The sequence below is a fragment of the Sceloporus occidentalis genome, unplaced genomic scaffold (assembly GCF_023333645.1).
Source record: "Sceloporus occidentalis isolate IW3139 unplaced genomic scaffold, rSceOcc1.0.p SCAF_14, whole genome shotgun sequence".
Taxonomy (NCBI): Eukaryota; Metazoa; Chordata; class Lepidosauria; order Squamata; family Phrynosomatidae; genus Sceloporus; species Sceloporus occidentalis.
The window spans coordinates 18739154-18762149 of record NW_028316994.1 but is presented as its reverse complement, the minus strand read 5'-3'; the positions used below and the strand labels follow the sequence as shown (position 1 = coordinate 18762149).

Below are 22996 nucleotides of genomic sequence, written 5' to 3'. Positions count from 1 at the left end.
TTAAAAACACAGTAAAATTTTAAAAATGTACAAAAGTGACCCAAAACTGGGACTCAACACGGCTTAACAGTCTAAAAAAAGCAACAGTACAATTTTAAAGACATACAAAATTGACCCAAAACTGGAACTGGAAGGGGCTTAAAAGTCTAAAAAAAGAAACCCAGTACAATTTTAAAAAGTGACCAAATGGATCGCATTGGCCTTTTGTGCTGCAGCGTGACGCCTTTGGCTGCTGCTCAGGGCTCTGAGATCCCTCCCCTCCTTTCCAGGTGCTCTGTTTTGAAGACAGGTGTCACTCATGCTCCAGGAGGGGCGTGGCCAGGTGGGGAGGGGTGTGGCCGAGGCTGGCAGATGAAAGCTCACAGGCTGGAGCAGAGGAAGGGGCGTGACCAGGGGAGTTATATAGCTGGCTCTCCTGCAGAGCCAGAGCCACTTCTGCAGCTGCTGCAGGTGAGGGATCTCAGGAGGTAGTCCAGTCTGACCCGGCCAAGGATGATGTCCGAAGGGGAGAAGGTCAAGCGCCCCATGAACGCCTTCATGGTCTGGTCGAGTGGGGAGCGCCGCCGCATGGCACAGGCTTTCCCGCAGATGCACAACTCGGAGATCTCCAAGCGTTTGGGGGCGGCCTGGAAGGAGCTCCCGGAGGCCCAGAAACGGCCCTTCCTGGACGAGGCCAAGCGCCTCCGCGCCCGGCACCTGCGTGAACACCCCGACTACAAGTACCGGCCCCGACGCAAGGGCAAGGGCAAGGCACGGAGAGCACAGGACCCATGGACACCGACACTCCCAGAATCCCCTGGCGGGAATGGGACCCCTGGTGCCACGCACAGGTAGGGGATGATGGGAGGTGCAGTACCTCTGAAAGAACCCCTTGGCCCCCAAGATTCAGACCTGGTTGGAGTCCTGGACACTCTCTCCCTCTCATTCCTACTCTTTGGGGATGATGGGAGGTGTAGTGGACTCTTTATCTCTCCCCACTCTCTGGGGGTGATGGAAGGTGTAGTCACCCAGCAAGGGTCTCCACGGCGTCCAGAGTTTTGACCTGGTTCTGGAACTCACTCTCTCTGACCCACTCTCTGGGGATGATAGAAGGTGTAGTGCTCCCCCTCCAGAAAAGGACCTCCCAGCTCCAAGAGTTTTGACTTGGTTTTGGAACACTGTCTCTCTCCACTCTCTGGGGATTGTGGGTGGTATAGTCCCCTGTAAAAGAATTCCTGGAGTACAGTCCTGGTTGGATTCACGGTGCTGTCTATCATCATCCTCATCTTTATTTGTTACCCAGCTCTTGTCATGACAATTAACAGTCAAAACAGCATCCGTTAAAAGACATCAGTTAAATCACACACATCTTTCTAGCCTGCTAGCTGGGGATTCTGGGAGGTGTAGTAGTAGTGGAGGTGGTGGTGGTGATGGGCGGTGTACCCTGTGGAAGAGGCATCTCAGGCCTTGCAAAGCCATGGCCCTGACCTCCCCAATGGAGTCCATCCCTCCAGTTTGCAGCCTTCCTCTCTTCCTCTTACCTTCTACCTTTCCAAGCAGCATGGTCTTTTCCAATGCTTCCTTCATGCCTTCTTATGATGTGGCCAAAGTGCCATGGCCTCAACTTGGCCACCTTGGCTCCCAAGGAAATCTGGGGTTGGGACCCACTGGCTTGCCTTTTTGGCCGTCGTCCGTAACCCCCTCAGCCCTCCTCTCCATCTAAACATCATTGTCTTCCTATCTGCTTCCTTCATTGTCCGGCTCTCGCGTCCAGACATGATAAGAGGAAAATAGGACAGCTTGGAAGAGTCTTAACTTCGTGCTCTTTGCGTTTTAGGATCTTCTCTGGCACTGCATCGCAAATGGGTTTATTTTATTTGTATCTGCTTTCTTCACCGTCCGGCTCTCACAACCCAGACACAGCGCCTTGGAATACTGTGCAATGGCTTGGACTTGTATATCTTTTAGGATCTTTCCCCGTTCTTTTAGGGCTGCCCTTCCCATTCCTAGTCTTATTTCTTGACTGCAATCAATCAGTCCATCCATCCATTCCGATCAATGATTGATCCAAAGTATGGGGAGTCTGTATTTGAATTTCCCCATTTTCCAGGTTGGATTTGTGCAGATCCTCCAATGCCATGGTTTTTGTTTTCTTCATGATCAGTAGCACTTTCTTCCTTGACCTTCCTTAGCTGTTACTCCAAGTCCATGATGTTTCCTGCTAGTAGCAGCATTGTTTCATCTGTGTATTTTAAATCACGTATATTCCTTCCTCCAGTCTTCACTCCTCCTTTAAAACTAAACCTGCTTTTCTTACAATGTTTTCTGCATTAAAGTTGAAATAGGGTGAGAAAATGCAGCCCTGCTTGACCCCTTTGCAGATTGGGAACTATCATGTTCTGATGGGAGACGTAGTCCCCCTAAAAGGCACTCTCTGGTCTCCAAGATTCAGACCCGGTTGCATTCATTGAACTGTTTCTCCCCCCCCCTCTATTTTTTCCCTGGGGATTCTGGGAAGTATAGTCGCCCCAAGCTCTGGTATTTCTGAATCCTGATCCAGATTCTGAATCCTGACATGTTCTTGTCTGTTTTCTGCTTTTCTTGCATTCTGGGTTCAAATCCCTGCTCGGTTGTGGAAACACAATGGGTGACCTTTGGGGGAGTCACACACTCTCAGCCCCAGAAAACCCTAATACACAACAACAATAATCAAACACTTGTGTGCCAATTAGAGCTTGGAAAAGGGAGCACAGCCGGATGGGGGATGCTGGGAGTTGTTATCCCCCCAAAAGCTCCCTTTTCCAAGCTCTGCTATTTCCTCAGGTTCTGAATTTTGCCATTTTCCTATTTATTTCTCCATTTCTAGCACTCTGAGCAACTTATTATTATTATTATACTCATCTCTCCTTATTTGCGGATTTGATATTTGCGGATTTAATTATACACTAGGCCTTTGGAGCTCCTCCAGCGCAGTTCTATGGTCAGTGTCTGTTGGACATTGACCACAGAGTTGCCCTGGAGGACCTAGAGATTCCTAGAGAGGACACTCTACTAGGCCTTTGTAGCTCCTCCTTTGCAGTTCTATGGTCAGTGTCTGTCGGGCGTTGGCCACAGAGTTGCCCTGGAGGACCTAGAGATTCCTAGAGAGGACACTCTACTAGGCCTTTGTAGCTCCTCCTTTGCAGTTCTATGGTCAGTGTCTGTCGGGCGTTGGCCACAGAGTTGCCCTGGAGGACCTAGAGATTCCTAGAGAGGACACTCTACTAGGCCTTTGTAGCTCCTCCTTTGCAGTTCTATGGTCAGTGTCTGTCGGGCGTTGGCCACAGAGTTGCCCTGGAGGACCTAGAGATTCCTAGAGAGGACACTCTACTAGGCCTTTGTAGCTCCTCCTTTGCAGTTCTATGGTCAGTGTCTGTTGGACGTTGACCACAGAGTTGCCCTGGAGGACCTAGAGATTCCTAGAGAGAACACTCTACTAGGCCTTTATAGCTCCTCCAGTGCAGTTCTGTGGCCAGTGTCTGTTGGACGTTGACCACAGAGTTGCCCTGGAGAACCTAGAGATTCCTAAAGAGAACACTCTACTAGGCCTTTGTAGCTCCTCCAATGCAGTTCTATGGCCAGTGTCTGTCAGACATTGACCACAGAGTTGCCCTGGAGAACCTAGAGAGTCCTAGAGAGAACACTCTACTAGGCCTTTATAGCTCCTCCAGTGCAGTTCTGTGGTCAGTGTCTGTTGGACGTTGGCCACAGAGTTTCACTGGAGGACCTAGAGATTCCTAGAGAGGTGTTCTCTCAGGGAAAAACATGTTCTTGTTAGTTGCGGTTTTTCCATATTCACGGGGGTCTTGTGCCCCTAACCCTAGCAAATATGGAGGGACAAATGTAATTAATTTTCCCCCTCCTTCCCCAAATGCTCCCTATCATCAGAGCCTAATGTCTTCATATTACTCTACTCTCCAATTAATTAATTAATCAATTAATCAGAGCCTATTCTCTTCATATCACTCTACTCTCCAATTAATTGGAGATGTGTTGCCCAGACGCGTCTCCATCTCAGACCAGGATTTCTGCTTTCCCAATTCCTTAGCATTGCATTTTATTTTCCACCTTGGCATCTCTTTCCTGGGCTGGAGAACCTACTAGCCATTTGGATCTTGGATAACTTTCTCTCCTTCCACAACCCTTTGGCCAGTTGCCCTGGTCCTGTTTTGCCTCTGTCATGCCCCGGCAGGCTTGGCACGGAGTGGCCTGGCATGCTGGGCGTGGTCCTCACCTCGGGGTGCCTGCTTTTTGGGTGCTCTCCCAGTGGAGGAAGTCTGCTTTGTCATCCCCTTTGCCTCTCCCTGGGAGAAAAGTGTAGTCACACAAGGTGGGCAGAGGAACCCTGCCCTCTCTGGGGGTCATGACCTCCTGTGGCCCCCAAAATTGGCAAGGTTGGCATGTGGACGTGGTTGGGAAGGGACTCTGGAGAGTGTGAGAGGAGGCAGAAGGTCTAAGCTGAACATGGGCCAGTAGAGTGATGCTGCGGCAAAGAAGGTGAATACGATCTCATTCTGTAGTTTCCAAGTTGAGGGAAGTAATAGTCTGAACTTGGGAAAGCAGAGATCCTGGTCTGAGATGGAGATGCATCTGAGCAGCACATCTCCAATTCATTGATTTTTCTCCCTATCTGCTTTCCACATCCATACATGATCATTGGGAATACAATGGCTTGGACGATTCTAGCCTTCATGCTCAATTGTACATCTTTACATTTTCACATCTTTTCTGGCTCTTTCATAGCTGCCCTTCCATGTCTTCCCAATCCTTATCTTCTTCTGATTTCTTGGCTGCAGTCTTCCTTCTGATCAATGTTTGATCAAAGGTAGGGAAAAACCTGTGACTATTTCAATTTCCTCATTATCTAGGTTGAATTTATGTAAGTCCTCCACAGTCATTATTGCTGTTTTCTTTATGCCTAGCATTAAGCCTGCCTTTGCACTTTCTTCCTTGGCTTTCCTTAATATCTGTTCCAAGCGTCTTGATGTTTTCTGGTAGCAGTACAGTGTCATCTGCGTATCTTAGATGGTGGATGTTCCTTCCTCCTAACTTCACTCCTCCTTCATGTGAGTTTAACCCTACTTTTCATACCATATTTTCTGCATGCAAGTTGAACAAGGAGCATGATAAAGTGCATCCTTTTCTGACCCCTTTTCAGATCGGGAACCATTCTGTTTCTCCAAATTCTGTTCTAAAAGTGGCCTCTTGTTCCAAGTTCAGATTCCTCCTCAGGACTATCAGATGAGTTGGCACTCCCATAACTCTTTAAGAGCCTTCTATTGCTTTTTGTGATCTATGCCATCAAATGCGTTGCCAGTGGTTCCCAAACTTTGGTCTTCCAGACGTTTTGGACTTAGGTTCCCAGGATTCCTGACTGCTGGTCAAGCTGGCTGGGGCTTTTGGGAGCAGAAGTCCAAAATACCTGGAGGACCAAAGTTTGGGAATTACTGCAAATAAGTCTATAAAATGCATGTTGATTTGAATTCTTTTGGATTCTGGGAGCTGGGGTCCAAAAAATCTACTTTTCAAGCTGCACCAAGTGGAGGATTTCTAGGTGATGAATGCCATTAAGAGACCCTGGATGGGCGAGGGGAACCCCACCAGTTTGGATTCGGGGTGTCTGCATTCCCAGGTTCCCCTAGGAAGGGCTGGAGACCCCATTGGCGCACTTGCTGGCTGGCTGGGCAGGCCAAGACAGGTTTGGGGGTTGTGGGCCAGAAACCGGCAGAACAGGCTGCCTGAGGAATGCGTCCCCGGGGCGTGTGCCTGCATGCAGGCGGATGGGGGTTTAGGCCTCTCTTCCTGCAGCTGGGGGGTAGGGTAGGGCAGGTGCCCCGTATCTCTGGGGCCTCCAATGAAGCCCAAAGGTGGTCTGGCCCTTCCCCAAATTACCAGGGATTTGATCCTTTTGCAGGCATTAAGTCCAGGTTTTGGCCCACACATATTTAGCAGAGGGGCCTGTGTCCCTGAGATGAAGGGGAACTATACCTCCTTTCCCTCCCTCCTCCCAGAGCTTGGCTAACTATACAGTCAGCCTCCACAGTTGCGGCTTTGATTTTTGCAGCTTTATTTGCAGTTTCGATTAATACGTTCTGTCTAGGAATCTCTAAGTCCTCCAATGCAATTCTGCCAGAAATTGACCACAGAGTTGTATTGGAGAACCCAGAAGTTCCTAGAGAAAACACTTCTCTAGGCATTTGTGTGTCGCCCAGCATGGTTCTATGATCAACTTCTGGCAGATGTTGATCACAGAATTGCACTGGAGGACCTGGGGATTCCTAGAGAGGTGTTCTCTCAGGTCAAAAGAATAGTGTTTATTTGGGTTCTTCCATATTCATGGGGGTCCTTCACCCCTAAGTTTAGCAAACATGGAGGGACCACTGTATGGATCAATCTTGTTTTAAATAAGTTATTTAAGTCCCCAGTCTGTGCATGTATGTATTTAGTGATCTTTTAAATCTGTACTGGTTTAAACACTTTATAAGCCACTTTAACTCCCACGGTTGGGGAGAAGGTGGGATAGAAATGAATCAAGTATTCATTGTCACTCTTGCCCTCCAGGCCACTTGGCCTGAGCCCAGTTGTGGTCCCACTCAGAAGGGGTCCCCAAGGCTTATCTAGTCCAGCCCCTTGGCTGTTCAAGGAAGCCTGCACCTTATCCCAGGCAGGAGTGCATTTCGGCTTTTTGAAATCCTCTCCTCCTCTTTATCCCTGTCCCTCCAGCCCAGTTTGGTTTGACGCTTTAGAAAGGGTGCATCTACACTGGACAAATAATGCAGTTTGACACCACTTAGCACAGGCACACAACAGTCTATGGAATCCTGGGATTTGTAGTTTTACAAGTTCTTTAGCCTTCTCTGCCAAAGAGGACTGGTGCCTCACAAAACTGCAATTCCTAGGATTCTGTCAGATAGAGTCATGGCAATTAAAGTGGGTGCAAACTGCATTATTTCTAGTGCACCTGCACCTGCAAAAGCCAGTGTGGGAAGGTGGCTGGAGTGAGACTCTGGAGACCAGGGTTTGATTCACAGCTTGCCATGAAAACCACTGGGTGATGCTGGGCAAGTAACTCTCTCTCAGCCTCAAATCTTGCCAAGAAAACCCCATGATAGGCTTGCCTTAGGGTGGCTATAAGTCGGAAACGACTTGAAGGCACACAACAACATGCACCTGAAGAACGTTCAGAGCAGTAAGGGGAGTCCATAACCCACTTTCACCACATTGCAAAAGATGAAGGGGAGGACAAGAGGTGGTCAGTGGAGGACAGTTTTGGGGTCCAATCTGGTCCTATGTTAAAACACCTTTCCCTCTTTTTCTCTCTTATGGGTGTGCAACTGCTCAACTGCCTTCCTGTCTGTCTTTCTGTCTCTCTGCAGCAGCCTAGCCTACAGCATGCAGTCCACTCCGGCATTTGCTCCGATGGGAAAGGAAACTGGCACACAGCTTGAACCGCACTCTTACCAGCTCAGTGACTTCCACGACATGATGGTGGCCTATGGGCTGCAGAGCTGTGACTTTGCGGAAGGGGTGGCTCACTACAGCGGACTCCCCCAGCCTCCCTACCAAACCCTGGGCTTCAACAGCACGGTCCCTCTGACCCACCTGTAACTAGGTGCGCATGGGTGAGCGCATGAGAGACTGTCACCAGGCCTGTGGCTTCTACATGTGCAGAGAAGACATTATGAGTTGTTAGTTTAGTTTCTGCAATTAAGGGGGCAGGACATTTCTATTTTCTTTTTTACAAAATGAAGGAACCATGTTCAGAATTATTTGGGGGGGATGTGGGTGAGAAACAGGAACTCTTGCTGGCGGGTCCCTTGAATTGTGGGATGGGGGGAAGGACATCCTTTCACCCTGAAACGCCCTCTATGGTTACCTGTTTTCTCTCCAAAGCCTAATGATGGTTCTGTGGTTGTGGGGTGAGGCTTCCCAACTCAATGGGGGCAAGAGAAGAGAGATGGATGGGAACATTAGCCACAAAATAGGTTGGGGGTGGGGAGCATTTTGTACTGAGCATAACTACATTTTAAAAAAGCTTCTTTTTAAGATTATAAATAAAATTTGTTTATAAGGATTTTAAGTTGGCTGTGTTTTCGAGAATGAATCTGACTGGGAAAAACAGACTGTGGCGCTACAGGGCTGAAATAGTTTGTCTTCTCCACAGCAGTTGTGGGATGGATGTAAAAAAGTGGTTTGTAGGGAGGAGGTCACCCTTGCTCTCTGCATCCTTTCCAACCCCAAAGTGGCCTCTTGTGAGGAGGCTCATGACTCACTCCTTGAGATGGGACAGGCCTCCTTACCCTCTTGCCAAAAAAAGGGGGAGGGCTGTATATGGGGAATCCCTAATCTATGTGCAACACACCCACCTGAACATGTTGCTTCCAGCCCTCTGGATCCCATTTTCCCAAAGGCCCATGAGCACTTAGGTGCTGGGGAGGGAGGCACACGTACGTCTAGCGCAGAGCTTGGAACAATCTAACACCTTTTGGATTAAGTTCCCGGAACCCACCTGCTGGCACATAGATGGGTGGGGGGTTCTGGGAATCACAGTACAAAGAAAGAATCTTTCCCAAGTGCTGCAGGACTTTTATCTTTCTCCCAGTGCTTCTGCTTTGCCAGAGTTTGATTTCATGGGGTTAAAGCTAGGCGTTTCCCCCTCCCTCAACCGAATACTAAGACACCTGTGCTGGGGCTTCGTTTCTGACTCAGAGGGCTCCCTCCCTGAAGCTAGCAAATGCTGGCTAACCATTCCCAACCAGGATGCCCTGCCCTGCCCTGTTGCATACAGAGGGTGGAGCTACCATCCTCCCATTCCCCAGGGTATTTGGTGTGCAGGAACATCTCAGGGGGAAGGGGAAACACACGCTCAGGAGCTCCCCTTGGTGGGGGGACGCTAGAAGTAAGGAAGAACTGTATTTCATGGTCAAAGTTTTGCAGAAGGGGGCAGAGAAGCTGGAAGAAGCCTCCTCTTCCTCCTTTCCCACCAGAAGAACCTGCACAGTGGTCCTCTGCCCAAGCTCTACAAAAGTCCCACATGATTCCCAGACACAGGCAGTATCGTCCCTTGGCTCAGAGCGCAGAAGGAGAGATCCTAAAAAGCAGCCAGGTGTATTCTCACAGCAGAGGCAAAATGGGGAGGAGGAGGAGGAAGAGGTCTTCTCTCCCCCACTTTGCTTTTTCTGGGGCACCTCCTTGTGAAGGGTGGCAAACGACAGATCTGCCACTCTCTGCTATTCCTTCTTGCGTTTGTCGACTGGGACGTTCCAGTAATAGATGAGCTGCCCCACGATCAGGCCGTTGCAGACGGAAGAGACGCCAAACGTCAGAGCCATGAGGGGGTCATTTGTCTCCTGCAAAGTAAGAGAGGAAAGTAGCAGGCTCCTCTTGGAGGAATTTGGGGAACAGTACCTGTTTACCCATGTGGCTTTGCTGAGGTGCTTGTTCCTCAGCAGCTTTGGGGAAGGCTGGAGACACTGAAAACAACCAAGGAGATGTGCAAGACCTTAAAGACTAATGAGCCTTATTTGGTACAAACTTTCAGGGCCTTATCAGCCTCTTGATGGGCTGCTGTTCATAAAAGGTGCTCTCATAAAGAATTTGGTTAGTCTTTTAAGGTCTCACAAGAGTCTATGCTGGTTTTTGCTTCTTCCTGCACCAGGCTAACAAGGCTGATGCCCTTCTGGAGAAAGAACTGGTTGATTTTTTCCCCTCCATGACTGTATCTTGAGAGCAAGGGCACCTCTCTTGTTTCAAGAAGCCACTCTGAATGCGGGAAGGTTTAGGCAACAACAAGGGCGGCAAAGGGCATGTACTGGAGCTCACTGGGCCGCACCTCTGGGGCTCCAATTCTGCCAACCAAAAGTGAGGAAGCATCACTCCCAATCATTTCTCCAGCTGTTTGGGGGACCTGCAAAGAGCTTTCTAACCTTTCAAATGTTCATTTCTCTTCAAATAACAGGGGTTTTTTAGCTGAAAAAATATTGGAGTGGTTTGGATTCCTGGGTCCCCAGGGTCCCTAAGAGCTGCACATTTCCCACCCAAATTAGCATTTGCTAAGTGTGAACCTAACAGGAAGCCTAAGACCCTATTACAACAAAGGTCTTTCCAGGCCAGTGTTCTGCTCACAGACACTGGTAGCCATCACTGCATCTTGTGGCAGAATCCAAAGGCTAGAATAGTTTTATAATGTGAGCACTTCTTTCTGGCATTGCCCAAGGAGGTATTTTGTAATGCCCTGCACAATGGGATTTCCAAGCTATTCTGGCCGGTGGGGGTTGGGCACTGGGACTATTCTGTTGCTCTGCAGCTGGGCTGGCAGCCATTGTTCATCCAGACCTCCTTTTTATTGGCAGATAGGATTGCCAGCACCCTATATCCTTACATTTCAGGGCCCAAGTCCTGAAACTTAGGGATGGATCTAGAGGTGTTTGAGAGAGCGAAACAGGGGGAAAGGATTGGACCAACGGAGAGTGCACGGTAACCAAAGCAGTCTATAGCACGGCCAGCAACACACAATATGTATCTGTGCGCACACACATTAGCACATTTTTCAAGGCAGATTTCTCCCCATCACCCTGAGGACTGGAAATGAGGAGCCAACCCTGTTGTTGGAGTTTATGTAAAGAATAAGAGGGTGTTTACACAGAAGCTTATATAGGCGGGTTATAGACCGCCAATTTGGGGCGGGCTGCACCCGCCCCTTTCCCCGGTGTATCGGGGCCTCAGCTGTTAGAACGGCAGCCGCTGAGGCCCCGATCTGCCGCTTTTCACGCTGCGGGGAAGCGGCAAAACGCCGCTTCCCCGCAGCCTGAAAAGGGGTGTCCTTGGGGCTTCAAGCCCCAAGGACACCCCACAGCGGCGGGGAGAAGGAGAAAGGGGCTGCTTGGCCCTTTTCTCCCTTGCTTCGCTGGTCCTTCCTGGTCCGTGGAAAGGGCGCACTAAACGCCCTGGCACGGACCGACGACGTCATGTCCACGCCGCCCCGTATAGAGGCGGTGCGGTCGTGACGTCGTCATGGCGGCCCCCATGTGGAAGGGGGGCCGCCATTTTGTACGGACTCAGTCCATACTAGGGCTAGGGGATGCGGAAGCACCGCACCTTCCTAACCCTAGTACGGACTGACTCCGTACTTTAATGGCAGTGTGTAACCAGCCATAGACAATTAAATTGGAGTGTTAAACAGGACCCCAGCTACCAGTTTTTCTGGAACTCTTATTTTTACGGCTGCTTTTGTTGCAGTTCTCTACTGGACTCTGAAGGGCTGTTCTGGAAAGAAGAGAGTGCCCTGGGTCTAGCCTCTGAACATACAAGTGGCAGCAGCCAGGGATGTAGTTAGGATTTTAGGAAGGGGGGTCCAGACTAAGTGCCACCATTATAATGGGGCTTGGGTGCGGCAGTGCAGCAGCACACACCATTCATTTTTCTAATGGAAGGGGGGGTCTGGACCCCAAGAACCCCCCCCCTCTGGCTACGTCCCTGCAGCAGCCATAGACCAAAAGATAACTATCAGAGATATGATAACTATTTACTCATAAATAATAGGATTCTTTCCCACTGATTGCTTTGGTTTCCTCATCAACAAGGGCTAAACTTTGATGTCCCCTGCTCAGCACTAAACCTATCCATTTTGATACCCACCCACTGACTTTCTCACACAAGCTCAGCCTACCTGGATGGAAGTGAAAATCCGTGCCAGGGACCCTGCAAAAAGCATGGAGGCTGTGATGGCTGAAAGCTGCCCTGTGTGCCCATTCCGGTAGTTTGTGGCCACTTGCAGGAGCTGCAGGGGAGAAGAGGCAGAAAAAAGAATTATGTTATGCTAACAGACTATTAGGAGCTATCACCTTGAGTAGCTGCCACCTTGAGTAGCGTGTGGCTTGCTAACGTTTATTTTTTTATTCAACGCATTTTAAACAATTTTTATTCTATGGACAGTTTAGTGGCATCTTAACCATATTTTTGCAAGTTTTTACTTATGTCTTTGTGGCCACTGTTATCTGTTTCCTCTGAACTTTGTAAACTGCCCTTGAGTGTCAAGGGATATGTAATTAATCCTGATTATCACCACCTTAAAAATAATTAATCCTGATTATTACCACTATCATGATTATCAATTATCTGCTTTTGCCATGATTCTTCCCCGCCTGCCTGCTGTGGAGAGAGGTAGCCAGAGATAAGATAAAGAATAGCACCAGGATTTATGAGACTGCAAGCTAGACTATACTCTTGTAACTTTTTAGATTTGTATTTACTGTACACTCATTAATAACTAAATATGATCCCCAAAACCTACCTCTTAAGCCAGGCAGTGCTCAAGCAAATGGTTTCCGAGATGCTGCAGAGTAGTGCACTGGGAACATGGTGTCTGCACCACTCACCCAGTTGCAGAGAGCATTGAGACAAGCAGTTGTGGTAAAGTCGTAAGGGGCCTCTCCTGTCCCAAAGCGCCCATGGCTGGGAGAGTGCTGAAGACGTCATTTTTCACCATGCTGATCTATTGTCTCAGAAATCCTTTGTTGAGGGTGCTGCTGGGCTTGAGTTAGGTTTTTGGGGGCTGGCTTTGGCAGAAAAAATTATGATAAGGGAGTTCCATTGTTGCTGTATCTGGTTATGCAGGCTCTTGGCTGAGGTTTTTGGGGAAAGGTGGTATATATGAATAAAGAAAGACAACAACTCCCTGCTTGCAACAGTACTGAGCTCAGGATCCCTCTCCTCTTCCTGCGAAGACTGGATCTCCACTCTTGGGCCCAAGTTACTTGCAGGAACGCATCTCCCTATATAATCCGCCCCGCACTCTCAGAACAACAGGGAAGAATTTTTTGGAATTAAAAACAACTAGACTAGTTTCAACTTCCCAAAGAGCTTTTACCATAGCCGTTCCTAGACTGAGAATAGTCTCCCAGAAGAGACCCGTCTCACTACCTCCTTGGAGACCTTCAGGAGGCAAGTTAAGATGGAGCTCTTCCGGCGAGCATACCCACCTGATTTTGGATAAGACATATAGATCCACCTCCTTGAATAGGATTGGAATATCTTTATTCCACAGTCGCTTTTGATATCCTGTTTTTAATTGTTAATTCTTATGTATTTTTATTGATGTGCTTGTATTTGTATTTTATACTAGGTTGTAATGCTGCCTCGATCCACCTGGGAGAGGCGGGAAAACATAAATAAAATTTTTATTTTTATTATTATTTATGGTATTAGCGTCACCCACAAATATGAGATAAGAAACATCTCAGGCAGGAACAGAAACATTGTGGGCCCTGCCTGAGTTGCACTATGCCATTTAAGGAACAGCCTTGGCCAAATCTCCAGAGCCTCAAGACCATGGACCACCGTGAGGTGCCCACCTCCCACCAACCCCTCCACTCTTCAACCAGCTGGGATTTTCAGACTTCAAATACAGATGTCACAGAGACAGGTCTCTTTTGCACTGCAGAATTAGTGTTATTAATCTACTTTAACAGTTATGATTCTGCTCTATGTAATCCTGGGATTTGTAGCCTGGGGAGGCCCTAGAGACCTCTGACAAGGACTTCTACATTCCCCTCCCTAAACTGCAAACCCTAAGATTCTGTAGGATTGAACCATGACCTTCATCTTTATTCATATTCTCCATTTTCCTCAAGGCTGAGATTCAAAGTGCCTTACAAATTAAAATGATTACCATATAATTTAAAAAGTACAAAAAGTCAACATTAAAGTAGAATTAAGCATGTTAAAACAACTAAAGACATATACTTAAAAAGGATTAAAAGCAGTTAAAAGCAAATCAGCACCTTCTTAAAATCTCTTTCTATAAAAACCTTAAATTATTAAAGTCTGTGTCTCTGTGTGCCTTCAAGTCACCTGCCAATTTATGGTGACCCCATGAATTTCATAGGGTTTTGTCAGTTTCTTCCTCTGAAATGTAAAATCTCTTTGAATAATAATAATAATAATAATAATGACTTAGCCTACTGACAGAATGACAGCAGGAGGGGGCCATTCTAGCCTCCATAGTGAGGGAGTTCCAGGAACTGGGGGCAGCCACCAAGAAAGCCCTGTCTTGTGTTCCCACCAACCATACCTGTGAAGGCGGTATAACCATGGCAGCTGAAGTGGAATCACAGTGATATAACTGCAGAGTGTGAAAGAGACCTGAGACTCAGCAAAATCTTCCCTTCAAGTTGGCTTGAATGCAACTGCACCTCTTATGAGACAATGCCACTGCCACTTACCCACCCTCTTCCTAGACAAGACAAGCCAGAGGAGAGGCCTTACCCTGCTTATTACGACGGCAGGCATGTTAGAAGCCTGAAGCATGGTCACAACAGCCGGGGGTGTGAATGAAGACAGTAGGAAGGAAAGGATGCCCAGGTAGACAAACAGGAAGGACAGACCTGCGAGAGGAAGGGATTCCACTTGAAAGGCTATGACAATGTACACTTTGAAATAAATTAGTCTCTTAATAATAATAATAATAATAATAATAATATGTTTTATTTATATACCGCTATTCCAAAGATCATAGCGGTGAGCAGCAAGTAAGCTAATTAGCAAGTAAGCTAATTTGCCCCCAACAGTCTGGGTACTCATTTTAGCTCCCTCCTCGGAAGGATGCAAGCCTGAGTCGAGCTTGGGCCCTTTTGCTGGTCTTGAACTCGCAACCTTCTGGTTTCAAGTGAATGGCTGCAGTACAGGCATTTAACCACTACACCACCAGGGCTCCCTCCTAAAGAATTAAGGCTTTAATAAAATGCCACGTTGAGGCTTTGTGCTGGAAAGAAACCAAGGTGGGTGCCAGTTGAATCTCCAAGGGGAAGGCATTCCACAAATGGGGTGCTATAGGCAAGGAGGCTCTCTCCAATGTCCATTTATTTTGTATGTCCCCCACTGGTGGGACATCGAGGAGGACCCCTCCTGCAGTCCTCAGGGAAGAATATATAGGAAGAAGCCCAAATCTGTGACTGCATCATTTAATTTTTTAAAAAAGAAGCATGCTTCTAAACCTCAAGATATATTTAAAACCAAGATAACACCAGGTGGAATCATACTTGGTAAAATCTGTGGAGCTAGGGGGAGACTGAATGGTATCAGGCCCCAGGGCCACAACCCTATGCATCCAATATCTCCCCCATCCTCAACACCTGCCTCTTTGCTGCCCTCCCTCAGTCCTCTGGCTATTCAGTGGGTGCATAGAATACCCTCTCCTTTAGCAGAAGCTAAAACAGATACACAGTCCAGTACAAAGATGCTTTATCCCCAAACGTACCACGTCCCGTGTGTCCTGCAAAATGTTGTACCAGGAACCCAATCACCACTGTCTGCACCATGAGGAAGAGAGCTTCACCCCAGGCACTGTCAGGGAAAGAAGAAGGGTGGGTGTGCAAGTGGAACTTGGGATCTCTTTATTATTAGCAACCAACAGCAGCAAACCTCAAGTGTTCCTTCAGTCACTTTGTTCTTCCCGTCTACACTTGCCCAGGCTTCTCTGTGGCTGCTCACAGCCTTTGCAACTCCCTCCTAAAGAATGTTAACATGACTCCCTCGTTGCTGTGGGATTATGGGAGCTGTAATCCAACACACCCAGACGGCATCAGAGAGTAGGAAGCTGCAAGGTCATCACATCTAAGGTTTAAAGCAAGAATGGGCAACTGTTGGGAATCAGGGAGCAATATCACACACACCCAACAACACTCCAGGAAACCATGGAGGGCCCCACTCTTTGCAATATATTTTGCAGGGGGTATATGTGTGTGTGTCTATAGCCATCTGAATGCCCTCTAACCAGCGCTGGGCTCATTTTTGCCACATTTCTTCCCCCTTGGGCTGTTTTCAGTCCAAGAAAGGCCTTTTATACAACAGAAAGTAACCAAGAAGTCAATTACTGTCTTTTAATGCAAGGCCTCTCCTAGGCCTACAATGGCAAGAGGACAAAAATGTGGCAAGATTCTCCCCAAGACTAGTAACTGATTTTGCTGCTTGTTTTGTTTTGATCTTTCCTCCTAGAGCCTTTTCCTTTTGTGCCTTGTTTTTAAAACTCTGCACCCAAAGGAAAGGATGGCTTTATTACTCATAACTGCAAACCATTCTGGGGCCCTTTTTGGCTGAAGAGCAGAGTAAAAAAAAGAGAAATCAGTTGTATAATAATAATATCCTGCCCTCGTTCCAAGGTTCTGAATGATGCTGTATTTGCTGATACCCACCTTCCACTGTTAGGGATGGAGGGAAACATCTTGAGGGAAAAGGATAAATGAAGCTGTAGTTGAACACATGCAGAGGCCATCAGTCTGGGGAAGACTGAATTAGCTCCTCACAGTTCAGAGGAAATCATGATCCTTCTGATTAAAAGCAAAGGTAGAGGCCTGGTGGGTTTGCTGTTTCTTTATTTCTCTGAGACAGCCAATAATCCTGCTTCGAGGTTGCAGCTGTGATCATTGAAGGCCCTTCTAGAGAATCTCAGACAACGCCATACCTGAATGGGAAGCTGTGGGAGATGCTGTAGACCATGGTGCCTGTGATGGCCATGAGCTCCAAAAGGATGGCTTTGAAACTCAGCCCCTCTGCGCTGTGGGCCCGCACGATCTTGACGATTTGGGGCAGCTTCACTGCAGAAACAGAGAAGAAACCGAGAATCCCCTAGAAGTCATACTGCTTGAGCGATCCCTAAGAGCTGCAGTCCTCCCAAAATATATTTATTTCCCCTCTGGAAACTGGTGGCTTCATCCATCTTTAAGGAGTTGTCAAAAGCCCTAGGCTCTTCTCAGCCAAGTAGAGACAAACAAATCACAACTCAGGGACCTTATCCCAGAAGAAAAATGAGGGTCAGTTCTGTCTCTTCCCTTTCTTTCTTTCTTTGGGTAAGAACCTAACTACTTCTTCAAAGAATTTATTCTCACTTGAACTGAAATAATGGGGGCTTTTCTTCCACGCTGTCCATAATATCACTTTAGGGAAGGATGAAGCTACCAGAATGGGGTTTTCTCCATGCTGGGCCTTCACCTCAACTGACCAGAATGGCTTCTTGGCACACATACAGACCATCCGCTTTCATGTTTAAAAGTCATGTATTTATGGGAATCTACTGTTCATACCCATGAGGGAACCAGCAACGATGGCGAATCCGAGTCCCTTGCTGATGAAGATTTTGAGGCATGGAACTAAAGGAAACAGGGAAAGGGGGGAAAAGGGAAAAAAAGAAAAGATTAACCATCACCAAGTATAACCTCTATGGCAAATGCCTAACATTAATGAAGTTTGACACTGCTTTAACTATCATGGATCCATCCTATGGAATCCTGGGATTTGTAGCTTTGTGAGAGATTCAGCCTTCTCCGTCAGAGAGCTCTGGTGCCACAACAAACTGAACTGCAATTCCCAGAATTCCTCACCATTGGCTATGGCTGCATCTACACTGTAGGATTAATGCAGTTTGACACCATTTTAACTGCCAAAGTGCAATGTGATGGAGTTCTGGGATCTGCAGTTTTGTGAGCTATTCAGCTTTCTCTCTCGGTGAGCAATGCCATCACGACAAACTACAAATCCTTGGATTCCACAAGATGGAGCCGTGGCAGTTAATGCAGTGTTGAAACGCTGAGGATATAGCATATCTTGATTTCAGTAAGGCCTTTGATAAAGCTCCCTTTGATATTCTTGCAAACAAGCTTGTAAAATGTGGACTAGACAAGGCAACTGTTACATGGATTTGTAACTGGTTGACCGGCCGAACCCAAAGGGTGCTCAACAATGGCTCCTTTTCATCCTGGAGAGAAGTGACCAGTGGGGTCCCACAGGGCTCTGTCCAGTTCTATTCAACATCTTTATCAATGACCTGGATGACAGAATTGGGAGCATACTTATCAAATTTGCAGATGACACCAAATTAGGAGGAATAGCTAATACTCCAGAGGACAGGATCAACGTTCAAAATGACCTGAATAGACTAGAAAGCTGGGGCAAAGCTAACAAAATGAAGTTCAACACGGAGAAATGTAAGGTATTGCACTTAGGGCAGAAAAATAAAATGCACAGATATAGGATTATGGGGGACACCTGGCTCAAGGAGACTTCTACGTGTGAAAGGGATCTAGGAGTCCAAGTAGACCACAAGTTGAACATGAGTCAACAGTGTGATGCGGCAGCTAACAAGGCCAATGCAATTTTAGGCTGCATCAATAGAAGTATAGTGTCTAGATCAAGGGAAGTAATAGTGCCACTGTATTCTTCTTGGTCAGGCCCCACCTGGAATATTGTGTCCAGTTCTGGGCATCACAATTCAGAAAGGACATTGAGAAACTGGAGCCATGTGTCCAAAGGAGGGCAACTAAAATGGTGAAGGATCTGGAAACCATGAAGCCCTATGAGGAAGGACTTAGGGAGCTGGGGATGTTTAGCCTGGAGAAGAGAAGGTTAAGAGGTGATATGAGAGCCCTGTTTAAATACTTGAAGGGATGCCATATTCAGGAAGGAGAAAGCTTGTTTTCTGCTGCTCCAGAGACTAGGACACAATGGAGCAAAGGATGCAAGCTCCAGGAAAAGAGATCCCAGCTCAACTTTAGGAGGAACGTCCTGACAGTGGAAGACCCTCCTTCCTGGGAGATTGTGGTGGAGTCTTCAAACAGAGGCTGGATGCCCATTTGTCAATGGGGATGCTTTGTGATTTCCTGCATGGCAGAATGGGGCTGGACTGGAAGGCCCTTCTTGGGGGTCTCTTCCAACTCCATGATTCTGTGAATCTGCTTTATTTCTTCAGTGTAGATGAGACCTAGACTGCTTCTGCACTGCAGAATTCACTGTCGTGGCTCCATCCAGTTTTGTGAGCTGTTTAGGCTTCTCTGACAGAGGCCTCTGGTGCCACAACGAACTACAAATCCCAGGATGGCGTCAGGATCGTTTAAATGGTGTCAAACTGCATTAATTCTGCAGTGCAGACGCAGCCTCCTTTCCTGCCTGCCATCCAGGGAGACATCAATGGAGATTGCCCTTAAGGGCTTCAAAGGGAGAGAGCTTCGAGAGCAATTAGCTGCAAAGTGAACTTTCCTTAAAGTTAAACCCGCAACTTCCGCCCAAAACCAAGATGGCGCCAAGTGGCTTCAGCTTCTCCTCAGTGCTTTTTACGCCGCTTCAAAACCCTTTTTAAATACATAAAGGGCGAGAAAAACCACGACCCAAAGAGCTGCTCAAAGGATACACACTTTATTTATTATAAATGTATAAAATAGAAGTCCTTTGCCAGATTCAAAGATGGAGAAAAGCCCTCCCCCAAAGCTGGAAGCGGGTAAAAAACAGCCACTTCCGCTACGGACAAAATGGCCGCCCGGGGACTTCCGGTTGCGGCTAAAGATGTCGGGCGCTCCTTTTCGCCCTTCACCAAAATGGCCGCCGTGGCCATGCAAAGTCACTTCCGCCTGGAGCGAGCGTTGCCAGGGCGACGGCGCTGCTCCCGAGGGAAGGGGAACCGGGCGAGGCCCCGACTCACTGTGCAAGAAGTTCAAGCGGAGGATGAGTTCGTGGAAGCAGGGCTGCGGGAGGATGTGCGGGACCAGGAGGCCTTCCAGCGCTGAGGCTGCCATTTTGATAAAAGGAGTGAAACTTCCGCTTCCATGCCGCCTACGCTCCGCGCATGCGCCCTCAGCTTAAGGTAAGAGACGACTCCGTTGTGGTGCGCATGCTCAGTGACTCCTACTGGTCATCCTCAGCCGTCCTATGCGCATGAGGTGTTGGCGAGAAGGTTCCGCGCATGCGCACTAGCCGGGATGCCTGCTGCATCTGCGCATGCGCCACTTGGCCAATGGACTCTTCAGAGTTGGTGTGAAACATTCGCGCCTGCGCACTCGCTGAGATGGCTGCTTCTCCTTTCGCACGCGCACTGTGACTTTGCCTCATCCCCTGGCATTCCTGCCATGTTCAGTTTGGCCAAGGGACAAAATGGCTGCCAATGCTCCGCAGCCATCTTGCCCCACCAGCACCACTCCTGGCCCTGGCCTGGGCACTGAGGGCGAGGAGGATGACCGGTTGCTGCCCGCCCTCAGCCGTGGCACTGTGGCCCTCTGCCTGCTCTACTACATGCGCCTCCAGCGTGGTCGGCGCCTGCGCGAGGCCGCCCGACGCCAGCGTGCTGCTCGCCACCGCAGGACCCAGGCACGCTCGCGACAACGATTTGCCCTGCTGTGGCTGTGCCGGATGCTGGCAGGGAGCCCCGGTGTGGCAGGCCCATGCCAAGATGGTGGTGGCCAAGATGGTGGCAGCCTGCCCCGGTTGCTGCGGGAGCGTCGCCTGTGGAGCAAAGCCCGCAGCTCGGCCTTCTGGGACATTGTGCGGGTCAAAGCCTTCAGCCCGTGGGAGTGGGTCGAGAACTTCCGCGTCTCCCCCGCCACGTTTGACTACCTCTGCGCCCAGCTGCACGGTACCATCCAGCGGCAGGACACCAACATGCGCCGTGCCATCCCGGCCGATGTGCGCCTCGCCATGACCCTCTGGCGCCTGGGTGCTTGCACCGAGTACCGAGCGGTGGAGCAGCTCTTTGGCGTCTCCCGATCCACCGTCTGCAAGATCTTGCGCGATGTCTGCGAAGCCGTGGTGGGCATCCTCACACCCGCTTACGTCTGTCCTCCGAACCCCGCGAAAGTGGCTGCCGGGAACGGCTTCCCTTTGCCCCAGTTGGCCGGCGTCTTGGGGTCCCTCCATATCCCCATCCGGGCACCCAACGAAAATGCTGCGGGCTACTACAACCGCCACGGCTGGCACTCGGTGGTGGTCCAGGCGGCCGTGGACTCCCGCGGGTGTTTTTGGGATATCAACGTCGGATGCCCAGGAAGGGTGACGGACACCCAGGTGCTGTGGACGTCAGAGCTCTACCAGCGAGCCCAGGAGGGCATGCTGTTCCCAGAGGGTTCCCAAGAAGTCAGTGGCGTCCAGGTGCCCCTTTATTTGCTGGGTGGCTGCTCGTACCCCTTCCTGCCTTGGCTTATGCGGCCCTATCGGGGGAGGGACTTGACTCCTGCCCAGCAGCGGTTCAATGAGTATGCCGAGGCGGCACGGACGGTGGTCGGCGTGGCCTTTGGGCGCCTCCGGGGACGCTGGCGCTGCCTCACCAAGCGCAATGACACAGACGTCTCCTTCCTGCCCACCCTCATTGCTGCCTGCTGCACCCTCCACAACATCTGTGAGGTGCGTGGGGATGTCTTTCAAGCATGCTGGATGGAGGAAGAGGAAGGGAATGGACTGCAGGAGGAACATCCTTTCGATGATTGTGGGGAGGAAGATGCTGAGGCGGCAGAAATCCGGGATGCCCTGGCGTCCGCACTGAGAGGGTGATGTCAGGAACAGAGACTCCCAAAGTTACTTCCTGGATTTCACTGCCAGCAACATAGTGACTTCCAGTCCAGGCTCAATCCTTCTGCCCTACTTTCCATTTGCCAGGCATCAGCTGCTGCCATCTGACAGCATCTGTTCCCCTGACTATCAGGAAGCAGCAGATTGACATTTCCACCTCTTCCTGCAAGCAGAACAAGATCCTTGTTGCAATTCCCCCTCACCCCGGAGATTGCTCACATGAACTGGGGTGGGAATGTCAGTCACTTGTCAGTTGAGAGGGAAATAGACTCCTGTCCATCTCAGCTGCTGCTGCCCTGAAAGTGGGGACCAGGGGACTTTCACTGTTCCTATTCATCCCCTGAACTAGGGAATACTTAGGGATCACAAATGCAAACTGGTTATGAGTGCATAACTCTAGGTTATATATTCATAACTGCTGTAGCGAGTGTTGAACACTATCTTAATGCATTGCAATATGCAGGCTCTGTATTTACTCAAAACCCTATGTCTGGGAGATAAGAGACTTTGGAATTTGAAGGGTTGTGGCTCCTGAGAACAGCCTTCCTTGATACACACAAACCTGCTATTTTTACTGACTTTCTACTTTACACACTTTGGAGTCTACTGAATAATTCAGTCATCTACTGCCTCCAAATGTCGGAACTAGCATTGGGGGATACAAAAGAAGGGGAAGATGAGGAGAGTAAAGTGTCTTATGATACCTTTAAGACTAAATGGTTTATTTTAACCTGAGTTTTCATGGATTACAGCCCAGTTCCTCAGATGCACTGAAGGAGGACAGTATTTAAGCCACAGATACAGGTTGAATCTCCCTATCTAGAAGTCCAAAATAATCCAAAAAGCAAAACTGTTTTCATGGCTGGCTGAGATAGTGACACCTTTGTTTTCTGCTGGTTCAGTGTACACAAATTTTGTTTCATACACAAAATTATTTTTAAAATACTGTATAAAATGATCTTCAGGCTAAGTATATAAGGTGTACATGAAACAAATGAATTTCGTGTTTAGACTAGGGTCCCCTCTCCAAGATATTAGGTTATGCACACATATATGCAAAGACAGGTATTCCAAAATCCAAAACACTTGTGGTCCTAAGCATTTTATATAAGAGAGGTTCAACCGGTACTCAAGGAACCTGTACTGCATGAGCGCATGGAAGGAAGTGGGTTGAAATCCTTAAAAATTCATGCTATGATAAAACAGTTGGTTTTAAAGGTGCCACAGAATTCCTTCTCCAGTTTCCTATTGTTTTAATACTGAAGGAGGCTGAACATAACTGTCTTTTATGAAAACTAGAGGAGAATAGAATAAGATGAGGGTGAATGGACTGCTCCCAGTAATGATAAGAGCAGGGCTAGTAGAATTTAGGAGTGTACTAGACTGGGATATTGATTTAGAAATTGCAGAGTGGGTGGGTGGCAGACAAGGTAGATATCCATCTTTAATAAAATCTTCCTGAATTTGTCACTTGCCTCCTCCTGTGTTGGATTAGAACAGTTATAGCTCAATTTAAATACATCACTGGAGTTGGGTTGGCTTACCTGTAAGTTACTTTAAGCTACTCTCAGTGTCATGCTGGATGCAGGAAGCAAATAGAAGTGCCTTTGAGCATGTGCAGAATGTGATTCTCAAACCATAACCCATTTTAAGATAT

The 22996-nt window shown here is 48.4% G+C and overlaps 2 protein-coding genes across 2 annotated transcripts; one reads left to right on the top strand and one right to left on the bottom strand.

The window, feature by feature from the left end:
- The first annotated feature begins 418 nt into the window (after positions 1-418).
- Positions 419-8035, top strand: LOC149304365 (transcription factor Sox-14-like). Its single transcript, XM_089479725.1, has 2 exons — positions 419-830; positions 7395-8035. The coding sequence occupies exons 1-2, from the start codon at positions 493-495 to the stop codon at positions 7624-7626; spliced, it is 570 nt and encodes a 189-aa protein (XP_089335851.1). The 5' UTR covers positions 419-492; the 3' UTR covers positions 7627-8035.
- Positions 8036-8583: 548 nt separating this feature from the next.
- Positions 8584-19689, bottom strand: LOC149304364 (mannose-P-dolichol utilization defect 1 protein-like). The gene is made up of 7 exons (XM_089481078.1): positions 19484-19689; positions 17097-17162; positions 16478-16610; positions 15275-15360; positions 14284-14402; positions 11687-11797; positions 8584-9368 (listed from the first exon to the last, which is right to left on the bottom strand). Exons 1-7 carry the CDS (start codon positions 19575-19577, stop codon positions 9249-9251), a joined length of 729 nt encoding a protein of 242 aa, XP_089337204.1. The 5' UTR covers positions 19578-19689; the 3' UTR covers positions 8584-9248.
- Positions 19690-22996: the final 3307 nt, after the last annotated feature.

Bases quoted from the DNA above. Each gene is read 5' to 3' on its own strand.
- LOC149304365 (XM_089479725.1), top strand. From the start codon at position 493: ATGATGTCCGAAGGGGAGAAGGTCAAGCGCCCCATGAACGCCTTCATG. The intron at 831-7,394 runs GTAGGGGATGAT...GTCTCTCTGCAG, and splicing joins ACCCCTGGTGCCACGCACAG to CAGCCTAGCCTACAGCATGC.
- LOC149304364 (XM_089481078.1), bottom strand. From the start codon at position 19,577: ATGGCAGCCTCAGCGCTGGAAGGCCTCCTGGTCCCGCACATCCTCCCG. The intron at 16,611-17,096 runs GTATGAACAGTA...CTGTTTCTGCAG, and splicing joins CGTTGCTGGTTCCCTCATGG to TGAAGCTGCCCCAAATCGTC. The intron at 9,369-11,686 runs GTAGGCTGAGCT...CTTACTTTGCAG, and splicing joins GGATTTTCACTTCCATCCAG to GAGACAAATGACCCCCTCAT.